This window comes from Eretmochelys imbricata, chromosome 19, assembly GCF_965152235.1.
Source record: "Eretmochelys imbricata isolate rEreImb1 chromosome 19, rEreImb1.hap1, whole genome shotgun sequence".
NCBI lineage: Eukaryota > Metazoa > Chordata > Testudines > Cheloniidae > Eretmochelys > Eretmochelys imbricata.
Genome location: NC_135590.1, coordinates 4,674,977 through 4,695,640, shown reverse-complemented (window position 1 = coordinate 4,695,640; position 20,664 = coordinate 4,674,977). Strand labels below are relative to the sequence as shown.

The window sequence follows — 20,664 nt, the reverse complement described above, 5'->3', positions numbered from 1 at the left end:
AAATGAATTTTTGCAGATATAACCAGTGCTTCTGAAGCTTGGCCTGTGCTGGCTTCCTTCTTCCCATTCAGATTCCACTGCTCTCCCCAAACCAAAATGTGTTTTAACCAGAGCTGATAAACCTGTCCACAGGTACAACCTAGTTTAATAATTCTCGCACCTCATGGCCTTACGTATCAGCAGGAACAGGGCTTGGGAGCAAGAAGAATCTTCATTAGCTGTAGCAGTATTAAGGATTGTCTCCTCTGTCAGGCTATGCCACTACCTGCCCTGGGAAGCATGCTCCCAGCTGCAGTGTAGTAGATATACCCTTCATGGGTGGCAATCACAAGGCTGAGCCAGCAAAAGGCAGTGCTGACAAACATAAGTCAGCACACGGCAACAGGAATTGCTGGACCAGATCATGCTATACTGCCCAGCATCCTGCATCAGTTAGTGGCCAGTGCCCAATGCTTCAAAGAGAACGTTAAGAAAAAAAAAAAAGTTCCAAAAGCAAAATCCCATATCCAGACACCCGCAAATGCTGGCAAATTCTGAAACGTTGTTTCTTGGGCCCATCTGCAGAACAAGAGGAGACTTGGCTAGCTGTGCTCCTGTTCCTTGGATTGGAGAAACAGAGGTAAACAGCAGGACAAGAGATCCATACCTCCCTGTTCTGAGTCCCACACATGCATACCCTCTCCCAAGTAAGTCCTCCGGTCTCTTTGCTTCAGTTTATCTCTGTGAGAGAAGGATAAGGAGGGGACCTGATATGGCGTAGGGGAAGGGACACATGGCTGAGGAGAGGCCCCACACCGTCACCGGAGACACCTTGGGGGTAACTCCCTCTATGCACCAGGGGTACATTAAATGCAAAGAACAAAGAAAGGAGGAGGGGAAGGTTAATGTATGGACCTGAGAATACATGGAGTCTGGAAGTAGTGGCGATTACATGGAGACTGGTCCCAGAGGCTGCTCTCAGCCTTGCTTGGCGGGGAACACGTGGCTCCTTCTTCCACTTCTGCCTTTGGGTGGTGCTGGCAACCCTAGAGCTGTTTCCGCTTGTCGTCCTTCATACCAGTTGCCAGGCCGCAGGGGTTCTATGGTTACCGAGTTACCATGGTTTGTTGCTTTTCATTCTATTCTGTACCCACAAAAACACTTTGTTAAAAAAAAAAAAAAAAGTTGTCTTTTGGTCCCTGGGTGGGAAGAGACTGAAAGATGCTCACACGTGGGAGTGGGCTCCAGGGTCCGACGATAAACCCCAAAGGCCCATTTCCTCTAGGACCTTTCCCAAGACACATCTGGATCCACCACAACACTCCTCAAGACAGCTTGGACAAAGCCTGTCACGAGATCTGGAAACGGGTTCAAGGTCTTTCTGAAGAGCTCCAGCCTACGTCAACGTCACCAGTCCTGCAGCCTACCTGTCACCCAGTCTTGTCATCAGAACCCCTCAGAGAAGAGGGCAGCAACTACCTGAAAGAGTGAGTGTTCTCAAAATGTCAGAAAGGAGATCACTGACCAACTCCAAATAGAAATTCACCCCTCTCTTACACCCTTTCTTCCCTGTAGTAGCTTTGGGAACATGTGTACAAACAGGTTTCAGAGTAACAGCCGTGTTAGTCTGTATTCGCAAAAAGAAAAGGAGTACTTGTGGCACCTTAGAGACTAACCAATTTATTTGAGCATGAGCTTTCGTGAGCTACAGCTCACTTCATCGGATGCATACCGTGGAAACTGCAGCAGACTTTATATATACACAGAGAATATGAAACATTACCTCCTCCCACCCCACTGTCCTGCTGGTAATAGCTTATCTAAAGTGATCATCAGGTTAGGCCATTTCCAGCACAAATCCAGGTTTTCTCACCCGCCACCCCCCCACACAAATTCACTCTCCTGCTGGGCAAGTGAATTTGTGTGTGGGGGGGTGGCGGGTGAGAAAACCTGGATTTGTGCTGGAAATGGCCTAACCTGATGATCACTTTAGATAAGCTATTACCAGCAGGACAGTGGGGTGGGAGGAGGTATTGTTTCATATTCTCTGTGTATATATAAAGTCTGCTGCAGTTTCCACGGTATGCATCCGATGAAGTGAGCTGTAGCTCACGAAAGCTAAGTGCTCAAATAAATTGGTTATTCTCTAAGGTGCCACAAGTACTCCTTTTCTTTTTGTGTACAAACAGAGTAGGTAAGCTCTGAGACTGGGTGAGAAGGCACCGTGGTTGTTTATTTTCACAGCACCAACCCAGAGGGCAAAATGATCTCCTCTCCCTCCACACGTTCATTTTCCTATGCAAAACGCCCTGTGATGCCGAGCCACATCTGTAATTCTGAAGCACAGTAAGCAGCTGCTGCATTCAGTTCCCCACCGCAGCTTTTTTATTTAAAAAAAGATCAAAATATTTACAGTAAGAAGCAAAAGCAGCATTCAAAAGAGCAAAGCAGAAAATTAAAATGTGATACTGTAAACAGCGGATCTTTACAAAGGAAAGCTGAATTTGGCAGAGAACTTTTTTCTGCCAAGTCTCTCTCCACGGGGTAAGTCATCGGAAGGGAAGGAGGTACAATTTTCAAATTTAAGAGGGAAGTATTTATAGTATTCTCCTGAAGCAGGGCGGGGGGGGGACGTGGGACAAACAAACAAAATGTAAAATTTGCAAACCCAGCAATGAATTAGCAGAGGATGGCAACTGTCCTGGTCTTAAGGCAAAACTGCAATACACCAGTCAGGGTTGCACAGAATGGGCCCAGCCAGCTCTGATGCAGTTAATAAGTAACATTAGAGCTTAAATTGCTTTATAAAAGGTGAGTTAGTATCATTTCTCCCTTCATACAGATGGGGAAACAGACTGAAGGGAAGGGATTTAACCAAGGTTACATAGTGAATCAGTGATATGTATCCAGGAATAGAACCCAGGAGTCCGGACTCCAAATCCAGTGCCCCATCCATGCTAAGTATACTAAAATCTTGAAGGTAGGCTCCAGAAGACATGAAGAGTCAATCAGGCTCATTTCTCCTCTCACATCCAGGTGAATCTGGAGTAACTCCACTGAAGTCAGTCTCCAGTGCACAGCTGGGGTAAGTGAAAGGAGAATGCAGGCCCAAGCGTCTTTATGAGCCAGATGTTCATCACAACAGTTAATGCACTAGTGGAAGGCACTCAGATATGATGATGAGAAAGGCTGCACAAGAGCCTGTGTAGAACAGAATTAAACTACTATAAATCTGAATTTTAAGTCCTCCCCTATTTTAATAAATGAAATTGATCCTTAAAGCACCAGAATTTTTGTTTTTTAGCAGTGAGTTTAGTTAGTTCTGCAAGGGCAACCAACCTAACATTATCCCCTGCCAAAGTGCCTCATAACTGCCCTGAAACTATCATACCTAGAGGGGAAGACTAGAGCGTAGTTCCATACTCTCTCTTTCCTTTATATCTGTGCTGCGTGACCGCTCACAAGAGCGCCAGAGCCGTGGTGGAGCTTCTGAGGGGGACACCTGAACAAACAGAAACTGGACTGATACCCATCAAACTTGTTTTTCATGCAATGAGAGAGGCAGTGAGGGCCGGTGGACAAGGTGTACTAAGCCTCGAAATCAGGAGACCTGGGTTCTACTGACACCTCTACCATGGAGCTGCTGGGTGGCCTTGGGCAAGTCACCTCGCCCATTCCCTCACAGCCTGCGTCTTGTCTGTTTAGGGCAGGGGCTGTCTCTCACTTTGTGTCTGTACAGCAACTAGCACTATGGGGCCCTGATCTTGGTTCCTGTACAAGTAAAAACCGAACTGCCTTCAGATAGGTTTTGGTTACCATTGACCAAATGCCAAGACCTGCTTCGCTCTACTCATTTGAGTAATCTCTCTGAAACTAACGCTGATGCTCAAATGAGGACAGGGAGAGGATTCCAACCTGGGCCATATTTTTACCATTGACCCTGGAGGTATAAGTGTCCTTATCCAACTGCCAGGAGATCCGTTCTCCTGGAAGAGAATTTATAAAAACCTCACAGTCTATGCTGATGGGCAATAAAGGTCCATGTATTACCTGATTTGTCATCTGCAACAACACTGGGGGCCAAGATTAGTCCTAGTGACCTTGCTTGATTTAGCAAACTTTAATTATTTTAAAATATTGACTTATGCAAATCACAGCTAAGTTCATTTTAAATGCATCTGGAATCTTTTGAACAAACAGTTTCACCTTCCTGGCTTTGTTATTGGAATATTTAGGCATAGGAGGATGACAAGTCACTGGAAACATCCAGAGCCTCTGTTCTGTTTTATTCATATTGTGACCACGCTTAGTAGACCCAATTGAGATCAGGGTCCCATTTTGCTAGGTGTTTTCACACATCTAGTAACAGACAGTTCACTACCTTGAAGAGTTTACAATCTAAACAGATGAGGTAGACAGGAAGGATGGCTCAGGAAGGATGGTTAAGGACTTGTTTAGGACTTGGGAAACCTGGTTTCAAGTCCCTTCTTTGCCACAGACTTCATGCCTGCCCTTGGGCAAATCACTTGGTTCCAGATCCTCAAAGGTGCCTAAATATCTCTGCAGATCTGGGCCTTAGTGTCTTTATGCTTCAGTTCCCCATCTGTAAAATGGAGATAACAGCACTGCCCTGCCTCACAGGGGTGTTGTGAGGATACGTATATTACAAGATTGCAAGGTGCTCAGACACGATGGTAATAGATGCCATTCGAGTACTACGATCGGAAAAACAAAAGCTGAGCCCATTTTACAGATGCTGCACTAGGACTTATGACGATATTGCAGCAAAGAATTTGCATTGTATCCAAGCCCCCTTATTATTATTTGTACTACCTTAGCACTTAAGAGACAACCCCTTAAAATCTCAGCAAACAAGTCCTCCCAGTGGCAGAGCATGGAATAGAACCCCGGCCTCCTGACTTCCAATCCCTTGCTGTAGCCAATAGCTAATGGTGCGCCAGACAGTTATACCTACACACCCCTGTAGGTATCACACAACCCTAGCTAAGGATCCTTCTCTCTCCAAAGGACTTCCTCTTTCACCTCCCTGGCACACACCTTCCCTGCGTCGTGTGAGCTTTCCCCACTGACGGATCCTTGATTCTCTCCATTTTCTGCTTTTTGGGTCACTATGGTCTATGTCCAATACAACCTCCCTTCCCAACCCCTCAGCAATCCTTCTGGGATTAACATTCCTACCCTCTCGGGTTTGAAAGGACGTTGCTCTGCGTTTGGCTCATGGAGCTGTTTGCCCGTCTAGGCTATTTTACATCTATCCAGTGGGATATCTACACGTGGTCATTTTCTAGCTTTTGTATTTTAGCATTAAAAGTAACCCGTGGCCATGCAACTTCACAGCAGCACCATGTTCACCTGAAACAGGACAGCAACAGCACAGACAAAACTCAGATCTTTCTCCCCAGAACATACAAGTTCCCCACCACTTGCACAAAAGCAGCAGTGTCATTAGCCATATAGGCTCTAGGATAAACAGTTGATCAGTTCCAATTCTATCCAGCAGAGGACAGTGGAGTACACATGCACTTACCGGTCTTATATTTCACTGATGTCAAAATTTGACTCAACTTAGGCACTGAAACCAAATGGGACATTCTCTTTTTCCTATACACTCTTGTGTGTGGCAACACACATTTTTGGATGGGCCTTCACCATTTTTAAAGGAGGCCTGAAACATGGCAGTAGAGATTCATGTTTGCGTCCTCATCCAGCACTAACAATTTTTCACCTGTAGTTTGATTCAGGGAGATTATACTGACTTTGCCTTTTTTTCGGTGTTATGTGTACTGAACTACTGAGCGAATGATATACTGTTCAAGAGCTGTTAAGCTGAAGGCCGAAGGCAAGCAGCCCATGCACACGGTGTGTGTACACACATGCTCGCATGCACAGAGTCCTATATTCCACAAAAACCAGATATCCTACACTGTTTGCTGCTCAGAGATTGGATGGATAGGTGGCAGTTTTTCCTCAAAGATTGTGATCTTGTAAACACACATGCTTAATTGTACTTGGGGGCGAGGGGGGGAGTGTACAATTGGAGTAAATGACTCTGCTCATTTGTGCCAAGTTAAGCACGTGTTTGCAGGTTTAGGGCCTCCGTCAATACTTAACCCAATATCCCAGCACGGTGTCAGGGATTACTGTAATGCTGGAGGTCCTCGCCACTAGTGAGCATTAAAGACTCTGTGGACCTTTTGAATAGGGTGACCAGGTAGCAACTATAGCAAAGATAGCAAAACACGGGACGGGGGTGGCAGGTAATAGGTGCCTATGTAAGAAAAAGTCCCCCAAAAACGGGACTGTCCCTTAAAAATGGGATATCTGGTCACTCTATTTTTGAATGACTAGTGTTCTTAAGTCTAGTGTGCAAATTCATACCCACATACTCAGAGTTTGTCTCCCTTGATTTCTTCTGCAGTTGCAGGTGGATATGGCAGTCTTCACTTCCAGCCCTAAGCTTTTATGCAATATTCCTGGGTGCGGTTGAACAGGAACTGCATTTCCTACTCCAGAAGTGGCTGCATTTTAGACATGATTGAAACAATACTTCAGACACGGTTGTGTGGTTTAACGTTTGTGGTACAATTTGAACTTGTTGGATGAAAGGCATTGTAGAAATGCAGAGCATTACTGAAAAACACTATGCGCTACAGTCAGAATTTAGAGGCGCTCATCTGATATTGAAGATTTGTCTGCATCTCCGCATTTCTTTACAGATGGTTGGATAAGAATTGGTGAACGGGTCATACAAGAGTAGACGGAAAGTCTTGGTAGCATCTTAGAACTCTGAATTTTCCAAGGGGTGGTGTTTCCCTTCCCGTTTGTGTCTTTTCACCCCATCAGCTCTCAGTGCTGGCTCATGGTATTTGCTTGATCCTTTAAGCTGTCCCAGCTACACAAGACTCTCTCCCTTTACAATACCTAGCACTTACACAGACTCTTGAACCAAAGATCAAAGCAACACCCTCTTCAATTTATGGATGGAGAGACTGAAGCAATGTGGTTAAGTGACTGTCCGAAGGTCACAGAGCAGGTCAATGGAGAACTGGAAACATAAACTATGTCTGGTGACTTCTAGCCCACTGCCCTATCCACTGGCCGGCCACACCTTTCAAGTTCTTCCCCACTTTTAAAATCTGGCTGTAAAACTTTCCTTCTGTGTTTGCATTAATTTGGTTCTGAGAACTGATGTGCCATATGAAGAATGCTTGAAATAGTTCTAAGGAAGGGGAAGTTTTATTTGGAAGCAGCGATAATGATAAACCATCATAGAGATCAACATGGATTCGTAGATTTTAATGTCAGATGGGACGGTTATGATCATCTAGTCTGACCTCCTGTAGAACACAGGCCAGAGAATTTCACCAAGCAAATCTCCCCATCTCTGCATCAAGCCCCATAAGTTCTGGGAGAACTAGAGCATCTTTTTTAGAACATGACAATCTTGTTTAAAGGCTTCAAGTGGTGCAGAATCCACCACACCCTTACGTAAACTGTTCATCTGGTCAATTACTCTCACTGTTAAAAATATGAAGCTTATTTCTAGTCTGAACATGTATCTCAGCAGCTTCCACCCACAGGAATTTGTTACGCCTGCGTCTGCTATAATAAAGAGGCCCCCTGCCATCAGAAATCTCTCCCCTGCATAGGTACTTCTAGACTATGATCAAATCACCTCTTAGCTTCCCTTGGAGAAACTAGATACAGCAAGTGACTAAAGAAATTCAGTGTAAGGCAGGATTTCCAGACGTTGAATCATATTTGCAGCTCTTAATCCTTTCCAATTTGTTGACATCCTTTTTAAAGTATTGACACCAGAACTGGCCCCAGTATTCCAGTAATGATCTCACTAAGATACCATAATGAATGGTTTTAACGCCTGCCTACTTCTGCTCTGTATTGCCCTGCTAATACGTCCAAGGAACCCATCTTTCTTCTCCCAGTGCAATGTACTGGAGCTCAGGTTCAGCTGGTTAGCCACCATGACCCTTAAATGCTTTTCTCAGTCAATGCTTTCCAAAATATACCCCCGCATCCTAGTAAGTGAGACTTGCATTCTTGGTTCCTTGAATGTACAACCTTACATTTAACAGTATAACACACACGTTTGAGTGAGCCCATTTTTTACCATGTCACTAATTTGTGTGTCATCAGAAAACTGTACCAGCAGGGATTCCATGTTAGGTATTTTTTCCCTTTATGTGGATACAAATTGCCTCGAACAGCCTCGCCACCAGCAGACCTTCACTCCCCTTTCCTAAATTTACTTCCCTTCCTGAGGTTTGGCTTCCTGTCTTTATCAAAGATTTCCCAGGACATTGTAGCACCTAGATCCTGAAAAAGCCTCAGGTTGGAAATCTCTGATGGCCCCATTTGTGCACCAGGTGTGATGGGGATTGCACCAACTGACCCTTCCCTATTCTCCCAGAACATTCTGGGATACCTGGATTGACCACAAGACAACAGGACTGGATGTGATCAGGTTACTTGACACACCAAACCCTTATACGGATGCTTACCTTTACTCACATGAGTAGTCCCACTGAAACCAATGGCAAAACCACATGTGTACATGACTGCAGGGTCAGGGCCCTAATCTGTACTGCAAAGGTAGTTTTGAACTGGAATGGAAGTCAGAGGCGGGGAGAAAGGTTATACCTTTTAAAAATATTAAACAGGCTGCACTTCACCACCTCCCAAAAACACCCCCGCCAAAACTGACCAGCTGTTTCTCTCCACAGTATTTCACTGAAGTTTCTTGGTTATTTTATTTTCGGACGAGAAGAGCCAGGCAGTTTAAAATCTCTGATAATTACATAGTGAGTCCATAATCAGACATAATTAGGTGAATTTATAATTGATGATTAAGACGTTTGGCAAGCTATTTATATGTACATGTTTATAACCCTGGCCATCCCGTCCCGCAAGCCAATAAGGATAACCAGTTTATGCATTAAGTTACTAATCACATTTGGTAATCAGTGAGCAAACTGGGTCCCTCATCACACAAGTAATCAACAGAAGGCGGGAGTATTGTGAGCAGGCAACCATACTGGAAAGATCCATAATTGAAAAGTTATTGAAAAGAAACCAATTTCTGACCATGAATGTGCCCATTTCACCACTGTCCTGCACCATATGCCATCAATAGATTGCAAGCTCTGTGGGACAGGAACTGTCTTTTTGTCCTGTGTTTGTACAGCTCCTAGTACCTCAGGGTCCTGGCCCATGACTGGGCTTCTAGGTGCTGCCACAAAACAAACAAATAGTAACACAGCACGCTAGGGCAGAATGGGTGTAAAACATTACCATTGTGATTTAGGAGCATTTCATACTCACTTTGCACTGGTGCGCGTGGTTGCACAAGATGCAGCTCAATGGTGAATCGGGCCTAATAGATTTTAAAATTGAGTCAGTCATGCCCTGCCATCCAGTCCCACCATCTGGCAGACACAGGCTAGGGACACCCAAAGCATAGGGTTACATCCCTGACCATCTTGGCTAATAGCCATTGATGGACCTATCCTCCATAAACGTATTGAATTCACATAGAACTCATTCTAGGACTGGGATCTCTGACTGCAACTGGAGTTGTGAGTCTAAGCTCCTCTGGAGATCAGACCACTTTTAGGTCAAGAGTACTGATTTAGGAGCCTAGCTTTGTGCACCCAGTATGTGCAGTTTGGATAAAGAACTTGAGTGTTGAGAGAGAGAGATTTGTATTGCATGTAGCAGGTGATTGTGTATTCCAATTAGACTTCAAATTCAGGGCTATGTTCTCAGAACATCAGCTTGACTCTAACATTGAAGCCAATCTCATTGCAAGCTGCACTAAAAGATCAAACCCAACTCTGCCTTCACTGACCTCTAACCTACCCCCAATGCTTTCAGTAAACATTTGTTCTACCATTAGTTTGACTCCCTCTGCAAAGGAGCTAGTGATATGTATTGGTCCGCTAAATGGCCAAAGGTAGGGAAAGACAGTTTAGTGGATAATAGGCTACTGGACTGACTGGGAGATATTACCTCACCCATCTTGTCTCTCTGGAATTCTAGAGACATTATTATTACTAGCTGACAATCTGTGATTTAACACAAGCATAATCCATAAACTGTGTAAAACTGTGGGGGGAGGGATAGCTCAGTGGTTTGAGCATTGGCCTGCTAAACCCAGGGTTGTGAGTTCAATCCTTGAGGGGGCCATTTGGGATCTGGGGCAAAAATTGGCGACTGGTTCTGCTTTGAGCAGGGGGTTGGACTAGATGACCTCCTGAGGTCCCTTCTGACTCTGATATTCTATGATTCTATGAAAGCCAAAAATGGCTGAGAACGTAAATTGGATGGTATTAGACTGACCATCCCAGTGATGATTGAGCCTGGTGATATTCTAAACAATAAAAAGCTCTCTGACATGCTTCTAGAGGTTTCCATCACTTCGCACTGACTCTACAGAGATTCTTGGCTTCAGAGTGGCACCCAGACAGAGAGACAAACCTGGAATTTTATTATAAAGATTATCATCTGTATTACTGTAGCATCTAGGAGCCCCAGGCATGGAGCAGGGCCCCATTGTGCCAGGCGCTGTACAAACACAGAATAAAAAGATAGCTCCTGCCCCCAAGAGTTAGGTTCAATTCTCTGCCTACCTGTGAACTCTCTCTCTGATTTGGGGCACATCACTTAATTTACCTGTGCCTCAGTTTCCCCATCTGCAAAGTGGAAAGAATTCGTCCCTACCTCACAAGGGTGTTGGAAGGATCAAAATTCATTAGTGATTATGAAACTATAGTGATGACGGCCATTTAAATACAGTCACACAATGTAGGCTTCAGTGGAACTTCATCTATACTAGGGCTTTGTGGTGGCCCCCTCCCCACAAATTGTGATGATTTCATCAACATTTCAAATTTCAGTTAGAAAGGAGTGGGGGCGGAGACAATTCTCTCTCCCCATTTTTCAACTGATTGTCGGAAAAACCCCCACTGCTAATAACTGGTAAGGCCAGGTGAACTGATGCTGAACTCAATACTGCAAATATTGCAAAACTGCAAGCATATTGGGCTTGGCAACTAATTCATACACCCCTATTGTCAACAGTAAGTCATTTTCCTACTGTAGACAAGGCTTGGATTTCATTTTGTAGCAAAAATATATTTATAGACTCAGAATTTACTTTAAGCACCTCTCTCATAATAATTCTTTGCGTTCCCACAATGTGTTTCATCCAAGTTGTCTGCAGATATCCTTGTTGAATGTGCATTAACCGTGTTAGATTTCTCTCTTTCATGTAGATCGTTGGAACAGAACTGTGTCAAAGATGAGATTTCCCTTCTGGTGGAACAGGAGTACTTGAGTCTTACCCAGGAGAACATTAGCGGGACAGATATGCAAGGTTTAGAAGGAAGCAAAAAATCTGCCTCTACTTTAAATCAGAGTTCATCAAACAACAGCCTTTTCCTGCTTTCCGATAGGGACCAGTTGCTAGATGAAACAGAAGCAGTAGAAAGCATGTACCGAGCAATGATGGGAAGCAAAGAAAGGGAGATGAAACTCAGGTCTCTCTGCGACGCTCAGCTTTCTACAAAATCCACCATTGCTGGGATTCTGCGCCCTGCAAAATGCACCTTCAAGAATGCAAGAGGAGCGGACAATGGGAGCAGTAACCCAGTGGCTTCAAACAAAGAGACCAGTAAGTCACTGGTGCCGTGTCCGTTGAAACACACAGAGGCTGCCAAAGCGCCAGATAACCAGACGGTGGCGGAGGAAACCAGGCTGACCAAGGACTACCTACCAAGTAACATGTTCAGTTCCCCCACCCCTAAGGAGAGCGCAGTGGTGCCTCCACCTTCGACAACAGCAGAAAGCCAAGCCCCTGGGCCAAAGAAGCAGCTCCCGGTGTTTGCCAAGATCTGCTCAAAAACTGATCCAGACTCTGTTCCTGAGGGACTTCAGAACACAGGTACGGGGTGTTTGGGAAGCATAATTTGGGAATGATTGGTGGGGGGAATAAAGTAGAGCAAGAGATGTTTAAAATGCAGCCAACATCGAATGGGAAGGGACCCCCTGGGTCGGGTCCAGTGCCCTGTGATTGCAGGCAGCCATAGACAACAGGTATGGCATTCACTGCTATATACAGAGATGTCATTTCATAGGGGACAAACTCAGTGGTTCTTAACCTTTTCCATAGTGAGATCCACTCCCAGCATCCTCCCTGTCATCCAGCTGGGATCTATGCAACACCCTTCTCCCACTTAAAAAGATGGGAGGTGACCCCAATATTGAGATCCCATGGACTGGCAGATATGACTGGTAGCTTTTTAAAGAAGCCAACTTGAAAGTTTGTATGGAACTGCCTTACTATCTGCAGCACTTGATGCCAGCCTGGTCAGAAATAAATCTTGCACATATCTCTTTCCTTATGTATTAGCAAGGGTACCATTTTCATGGTAGGCAAAACTGAGATGATCAAGGTTATGGGATAAATACGGAGTTTGGTTCACTGCCAAGTGAAAACAATAGGACTCTTTCCATTGACTGCAATGGGCACTGATTGGATTCATAATGCATTATCTCACACTTTGTGAGGTAGAGTTAACCCCTACGGCCCAAGATTTTCCAGAATTAACTCAAGTATTTTGGGGGCCATAATCTGTTCATGGCCCAATTTAAGACACTTTAAAGGGGCCAGAAAGTACTGAGCACCCATCCTCGAAAACTCCCCATCAGATGTCTCAGGATGGGCACTCAACATCAGTAATCCATTTTGAAAATCTTGGTCTAGGTTTATTGAAACCCAGAGATGCTAAAAAATTAACACAAACAAAAAACTAGTCAGCTTTCCCCCCTAACCCTAAAGAGGTTTTGAATGCAATGCAAAGGGTCTTGTCCCATTCTTATTCTAGCTGAACCATTTCATTCATCCTTATCCCTCAGTTACATTTAATTCCAAGTCCTCTCGTGACTGGATGGATGGGTCCTACTAATTAGAGAATTTAAAATGCTAATTGTTGAACTTGGGTCTCAATACTGAAAGATACATCCGATGAAGTGAGCTGTAGTTCACGAAAGCTCATGCTCAAATAAATTGGTTAGTCTCTAAGGTGCCACAAGTACTCCTTTTCTTTTTGCGAATACAGACTAACACGGCTGTTACTCTGAAACCTGTCAATACTGAAAGATTGTAGCCAGTGGAAGTAGTGGAGATCTTCAGTAAATTTTGTTTGTGGGCAAAGCACACCCTTTTAAGTTAGGCTGATCCACTGGAGCAAAGAAAAGCCCGGCACGTCTGTTGACTAATGTGTGTAACCATCTTTTGTTTTATAGTAACTACGGCAGCGTCAGAGAAGTACAACCTCAAATACAATGGGAACGTTTTCACCCCGCGTTTTGCCACCACTTCAACGACCACCTCCTTAAACCAGCCAGTGTGGCTCAGTCTGAACTATCCTCCACCACCGCTCTATCCAAACCATTCAAACTTTCCACAGTTCCAGGTAACAGAACAATAAACATGCAGCAGATCTAAGCCTGGCAAGCCTGTGGTTGCAGCCCCCACTGCTTCTAAACCTCCTTTTTGCTTTGTACCATTGGAAGGAGCTGAAAGGAAATGGACTGCTATCCAACTCTGAGCGCTTCGGGGGAAAAAACGGGGGATAACTTTGGGTGGCAAACAAAACATAAAGAGAACAAGTGGTTTCGTGATCAGGGGTGTTCATGCTTCACTGGGAGGGTGCTGAATTGATGAGACATAGTGAGTTATGACTGACCATGCTTTGTACTCGTTTTCATTCCTAGGTTAGCACCAGTTTAGAGTTTTCATTTGCTAGGATCCCCAAATGGATTTTTGATACGACCGCCATGTTTACAGATAAGGATGCCAAAACTAGGGTTGCCTGTACAACCTTAATTTAGTCTCAATTTGCCGTGGGGGATGTCTAGGTTGGATATTAGGAAACACTATTTCACTAGCAGGGTGGTGAAGCACTGAAATGGGTTACCTAGGGAGGTGGTGGAATCTCCATCCTTAGATGTTTTTAAGGCGCGGCTTGACAAAGCCTTGGCCGGGATAATTTAGTTGGTGTTGGTCCTGCTTTGAGAAGGGGGTTGGACTAGATGACCTCCTGAGGTCTCTTCCAACCCTAATATTCTATTCTATGATTCTCCTTGTGTGTATACATTATGACTGACTATTTTGTCCAAAGGATCCCGGCCTCATTCAGTGCACAGAATGGATGATGCTCACTCAATGAGCAACTAATCAATATTTTGTTTTCTCCTCATTCTGTGCATGGCCCCAGGCCTTACTTACTGCACACAATTACAGCCCACATCTGAAGATGGAAATGTTAATTTCCTCCTGAGCTTTTCTATTGTGCTCATCATCATTATATTATCTAGGGGGCCTCACAAAACATGAATGAATTCATTTTCACAATATCCCTATAAGATCTGGGAGGGGTTCTGATGGGAAACCGACGCACTGCGATAAAGGTCAAAAGTATCCATTAATTTTGGGTGCCCAATTTGAGACCTCCAAGACCTGATATTTCTGAGTATTTAGAACTAAAATAGCACTTCAAAGCACAGCTCCCATTGACTTTAATCAGCACTTCTACAAGTCAAACATCAGGGTCTCAAGTCAGGCACCCAGAAAATGAGGAATACACAACTGGTGACCCCCCCCCCTCTGAAAAATGTGGCTTAAGTGACTTGACTAGCATCACAAAGGAACTCTGTGGCAGAGGTAAGGATAGAATCCAATTTTCCAGGGTGGTATTTAACTACCTTAACCATGAGAACATCCTCTCTCTTCCTGAAATTCCCTGCCTCATTCAATACATATGTGGAATATTTTGATTTATCTGTACCAAGATTTTATGGTGAGGGAAAAATGTTCCACCAGAAAAAAAAAAAATCAAATCAGCTCTATTCTTCTCCTTTCACTTAACATATGGAATAGTTTCTTCAGTCATGTCCCACCTTCCACCAATCTTATCTCTGCATTTCTCTTATCCTCAGCTCACTCTGTTAGATTTAACACTAGATACCACCCTAGCCATATGGCAGAGTCTTATCATCCCTCTGGCCTGTTCACACTGGCTCACCCGATCCAATTTCAACGAGATTTGAACACCCAGCTCCCTTAAACCACTTTGAAAATCTCATCCTTAGGACTAAGTTCTTTGACTGGCCTCAACCCAGCCTATCATTTTGTGGGTGCACTTTTGCACTCTGTAATCAACTACAGTTGTATTTAATAGGCATTCGCCAGCCGTTTGATACGTTCAATGACAAGTTAGCTATCCTCTGCATGCATAATTAATCCTTCTCTCCCGGAGGTCAACAGGAAGTTGAGCTCATTGCAAAACAGGATGGAGAGCGCAGAATCTACCACAGAGAGCTGTAATGTAGAGAAGAAACCTAGACTTGTGGAGAGTCTTGGCCAAAGATATTAACTAAATTCAGCTGACCTCCATTCCCTTGAACAAATAGCATGTCCTTGAAAAGACAAAGGAGCGTACTGCACAATACAAATAAGACTTAGTCAGTCATGTCTTTTGTATTTTAACAGGGTTTGTATCAGCAGAGAGCACGGATCCCATACCAGCAGACTTTACACCCTCCCCTAGGATGCTATTCAAGACAGGTGTGTCTAAATGGTTATAAATATGCCTTCATTTGCAGAACACAGATGCTAAGCATCAAAAATTAGACAGAGCTGTTTGTCATGTGGCATAACGGACATTGATAGCTGTGCTAAAAAAAAAAAAAAGATTTGGGGGCCAGATCCTCGGACTGTGTAAATCAGCATAGCTCTATGGAGTTACATCAATTTACATTAGCTGAGGGCCTGGCCCCAAACCTCTAACCAAAATATCCAATTGTATTTGCTCCATTTAGTGTTAACTTAGGAAAGTCTTTTTTTTCCCTTTGTAAAGAATGGTACAATCAGCATCATGAAATGGTGCATTTCTATTGTGAGTTAATGTATGAATGAGGAGGAGAACACTGGATGAGCTGCAGTGAGATAAGCTATGACAGTAAGAGGCACCCCAGAGAGCTGGAGTGGCTTGGATGTCACCAAGAGAGTCTCAACAGAGCTGATCTTGTGCGTGTCACTGCAGCGCTTCTGGTCTCAGATCCAAACTGGTTTCTCAAGTTGGGGCTGGGGAGCTAACATATTAATTAGGGAAAATGCCATCACTTTGAAAGGGCAGCAGTCCCGGAGAATTTTGCAGTGTCCTGCAACACCCACAGTATTATCCCAGGGGGCTGGGGGGAAAAGAGTATAACCATATTCTACAGAAAATGTTACCAGATGGTGTAGCAGTGTAGTCTAAGGCCCTGGTCTTGACAGCCAGAGACCTGGGTTCTCATCCCAACTCTGCTCTGTGACCTTGGATAAATTTTCTTGTGTCCTCTCCCACCCTTCACCTGTCTTGTCTATTTACATTGCAAGTTCTTTGGCCAAGGACTGTCTTTTCCTCTGTAATTGCACAGCATCTACCACAGGCAGGCCCCGATTTCAGCTGGGACAGTAAAACTGCTCATAAATAATAATATAGATGGCATAGATGGTTTTGGGGGTGGCCAGGAGTCAGGACTACATTGGTCCAATAGCCTAAATTCTCATCTATACATATGGTGGATCCATGGTCATCACTGCAGCCTAAGGAGTGGCTCTCTCCCTGTTCCATATGCCGGCACTGCTATAGGTAAGGAAAACAGAATGCTGTGTCCCATGCCGCATAAACGCCCCTGCCAAGCTAATGGAACTTAGGGGGTTGTCCAAGAGGTAGTTTACTTTTCAGCAAACACACTTCTGTCCTAGACAGTCTGTACGATGCTTTGACTCTGCTTGCTTCTTCCATCTTTTCCTTCCGAAGAACTGACAAGACTTTACAAAAAGGATGGCACTTTTGTTTGAAAAGGAACCAAGTCACCAACTTGTGGGCCTTTCTCTGGGCAAACATGAGCTGGGTCCCTTGTAGTCACTAAATTAGCTAATCCCTTCTGGGCATTCACTCCAAGATAAGGAGGCTTCTATAGCAAGATGTAACCCACCCAGCACTCAGACATATCAGCTTTTTCCTCTTCCATTTCTCTTCTATAGGAGGGTGGGGTGAAGGGGAAACCCCATCGGATCAAAATTTAAGAGCTGGGCATACCACATAGCAGACATCACTGCAACTTTCTCTCCAAACAGAGACATGGCTGAGAAGCACTTTCATCATGCTGAATGCAACTGAATCAGATCTGAATGACACCACGATTTCTTTGTATGATGAACAATAGGAAGTAGAATGAGGAGCTCTTGTCAGCTTTGATATCCTTGACATGTTTTGTGTCATTTGCAAGGCTTCTGTAGGAATGAATGCAAAAATACCTGTTGTTGTAGTTGCAGCTGATTGTCATAATGTCTTAAGTTTCTTGTGAGCTAGATTTTGGGAGGTGCTGAGTTCACTTTCAACCCCTTTGACATCAGTAAGAGTTGAACGCTTAAATTCATCTGGTCAAAAATGATGATGGGGCAAGGGAAATATATATATATATATATATATATATATATATTTCTTTTTTAAAATGTCCCTGTTTTATCAAAGTTAGAAAATTCACTGATTTAAAAAACAACCCCCAAGAAAAAACAAAACTCTAACGAGACCCACAGTCATTAAAAAAAGTAGAAGGGGATTTAGGTGCAAAAATGTCATGGAGTATTTTCCCTTTTTAGTATAATTTTTGCATTTCAAAATTTGAAATATTTCATCCATCTCTAGCTCCAACTGGCATCTACAGATCAGGCTGTAAAAGGTTTTATTTCACCAACTTCTTGCTCTTTGTTTCTTTACCATCTGTAGGTAACTCCATACAATCCACAGCAGATTTTCCGGTCACCTTACACCCCTTTATTGAACTATATCCCTCTGGTCCAGCCCGGTTATTCATACCAGCAGAGGAACCCCTCCAAACCATCTAGCAGCGTACGTGATCCACCAGCAATGGCGGGTGATGGGCCGCAGTATCATTTTTCTCATTCATATGGGTACGTCCACACTGATGTGTGGTCTAGTTCTCATAGCACATCATGGGAGGGTTTGGTGAGTTACAGTAAAGCCACATGGAGCTACTGACTGGAGCTAGTTGGAAAATGGAATTTCCATCCAGCTGGAATTTCTAACTTTTCAAACTGCTTTTAATACCCAATCAGAACAAAAAGTCAAAATTTACAACCGAATAGAATTTCTAAAAAATATCAATCCAGAGAAGTTTTGTTGTGATAATGTTCACTTGTTTCATTTCTGTAAGGTTGAAACATTATAATATATTATAGAAAATTCAATGAGTCCAAACAAATGAAATGAAAGTCAAAACCAAACGTTTTACCTGATCTAAAAAAAGTCAAAATAATTTATTTCATTTATTTTCCAACAAAAACATTGTGAAAGTTGCCATGTTCCTGCAAAGTGTTTCAATTTCAACAAAACTATACTATCTGATGGAAAACTGCTCCATCTAAAGTTTCCCCCAGCCCCATCAGCTCCACCCCTGACCTTCACTGCATGTTCTGAGATGAGTTGTCTTCCAGATACAAAACCATTCATCTTGAGTCTTAGTTTAAAGAAAGGGAAAGTCGTAAGAACAAAAATAAAAGAGAGAACACCTTGTATGTGTGTCTCCTCTGCAACATGCAGCATCAGCCCTGCCTTGCAAAAATGACAGCTGTCCCTGCACACAGGCAGACTTCAAAATGTAAAGGGTCACTACTCAGGAAACAAAATGTTAATGGTTACACAGCTATATCCATCAAAATAATGATAGAACATTAAAGGGGAGGTGGAAGTTGTTTTGAATTTCTAGGACATATTTCAAGTCATGACAAAATTTTCAGTCACCAAATTCAGGGTGGGGTGGGAGGAATAGGACAAAATTAGATGAGACTTTTGTGAAAACAAATGCTTCCCCTTTTTCAAGAGGGGGCCAATCTAAATGTTTTGAATTTCCATTTTTTGTAGAATTTATGGAGCCCAGCAAGGGCTAGCAACTCAAGTATGAAACTAAGATCCCTCGTGGACTTGTACCAGGGCAGCTGGCTCATGCAGAGGTGCACACCACTGCATCTTCACTCCTATTGTTACCCTTGCTAGCTAGATTAAAGCTAGCAGGGCTATGTCTACCAGCTACATTTCACCTTAATTTGCGGTATAGACGCATCCCTAGACATGATGGTTAAAATGCTGGAGGACCACTTGTTTGTAACAAGAGTGGGAAAGTTTAGGGGGAAGAGACAAGTATCTATACAAGGCCTATGACTCTTAGGGCTGGATTTTTAAAGGTATTTAGGCATCTAACAATGCAGATGGGATTTTCAAAAGCACCTAGCTGTATCTTTAGGCATGTAAATACCTTTAAAAATCTGGCCCTTCATCAAGATTTCAAAAAACAATTTCAAAAGGAAGCGTGTGGGGGGGGGGGGGGGGGGGAACTGTGGAGGAAATCATAATGAAACTGGATTTAATTTCAATGTTTTTTAGGTTTAGTTCTACACCTGGTGGATCTGTGAGGACAAACCCATATTTCTCTTCCAATGGGAGTGGTATAAACTTTTAGATCATCTAACTTTTTGACGCATCATCTGGAGATCCTGAAGCTTCAGTCACTGTTAGGAATTCTGAGGTCAAATAAGGACTTATTTTGTATTTCCCACAGTGAAGATTTCTGTCTAGAATGAGCCTACATGACTTGTGCATAAAGAAAAAGCTATACAACAATTCATCCAAAAGAGGAGAGTTTTGTTTAGCGGAAGCAAATGAGATTTTTTGGGGGGGGGGTAAGATGGAGAGAAATAATAAAAAAAATGTTTTATTTATGACAGATGCCTAAGCTGCTTAAAATTGAATTTTGCTGTAATAAAGATGGCTGATATAAAAAGGATCATGACCACAAATTTCAGAGGCGATAACTTGAGTCGTGTATTCAAAGTGAGATTAACACACAGGCATTCAGTAGCTACGGGGCTTGATTCTGTGGAGGGAATGCTTGTGTCTTGTATCTGGAACCATGATACTGATCTACATTTTAGCATTAAGGAAGAGGAAACCAGAATGCCTGTACAAAGGAACTTATTTTACTATGTTCCCTTTATTGAATTCAGAGTTTCAGGCTCTAACATTTGAAAGTGAGCTTTTGCCCTTGCAACATAGCTCTTGCTTGGGACTATATCATTAAAACAGCCTCAGAGTGGTAGGCAATCTACAGACAACTATGATGGATGTCTTTCTACCCTAGTTCAACAATAAGCTGTTGGTTTAAATGCAGAAAGGACTGAATGGAATTATGTGGCCTGTTACGCGGGAGGTCAGACTCACTAGGTGATCATAATGGTCCCTTCTGGCCTTTAAAGGAAAAAAAAATAAAGGTAATAACGTCTCTCTTGCAAAGAGTTTACAACCTGCAATTATAAGGTCCTGCAACCGATAACGTAAGTGTCTGCCTGTGCACTAACTTCAGTAGGTCTTTACTTAGGGCTTGTCTACATAGCGAGTTATACTGGTATACTGGTTAAGTGTGAATACCAATAACTAAAGTTGGACTGGTATAACTCCCATGTGAACACTTTCCAGTATAAGTGCCTTTTTTTGATTTAGCTTATGTTGCTTTCATAGC

The 20,664-nt window shown here is 43.3% G+C and overlaps 1 protein-coding gene across 1 annotated transcript; it reads left to right on the top strand.

Annotated features, from left to right (window-relative positions):
* Positions 1–1,200: 1,200 nt before the first annotated feature.
* On the top strand, positions 1,201–19,608 carry C19H1orf94 (chromosome 19 C1orf94 homolog). Its single transcript, XM_077838150.1, has 6 exons — positions 1,201–1,466; positions 11,292–11,959; positions 13,324–13,493; positions 15,572–15,646; positions 17,859–18,043; positions 19,533–19,608. The coding sequence occupies exons 1-6, from the start codon at positions 1,201–1,203 to the stop codon at positions 19,606–19,608; spliced, it is 1,440 nt and encodes a 479-aa protein (XP_077694276.1).
* The last annotated feature ends 1,056 nt before the right edge of the window (positions 19,609–20,664 follow it).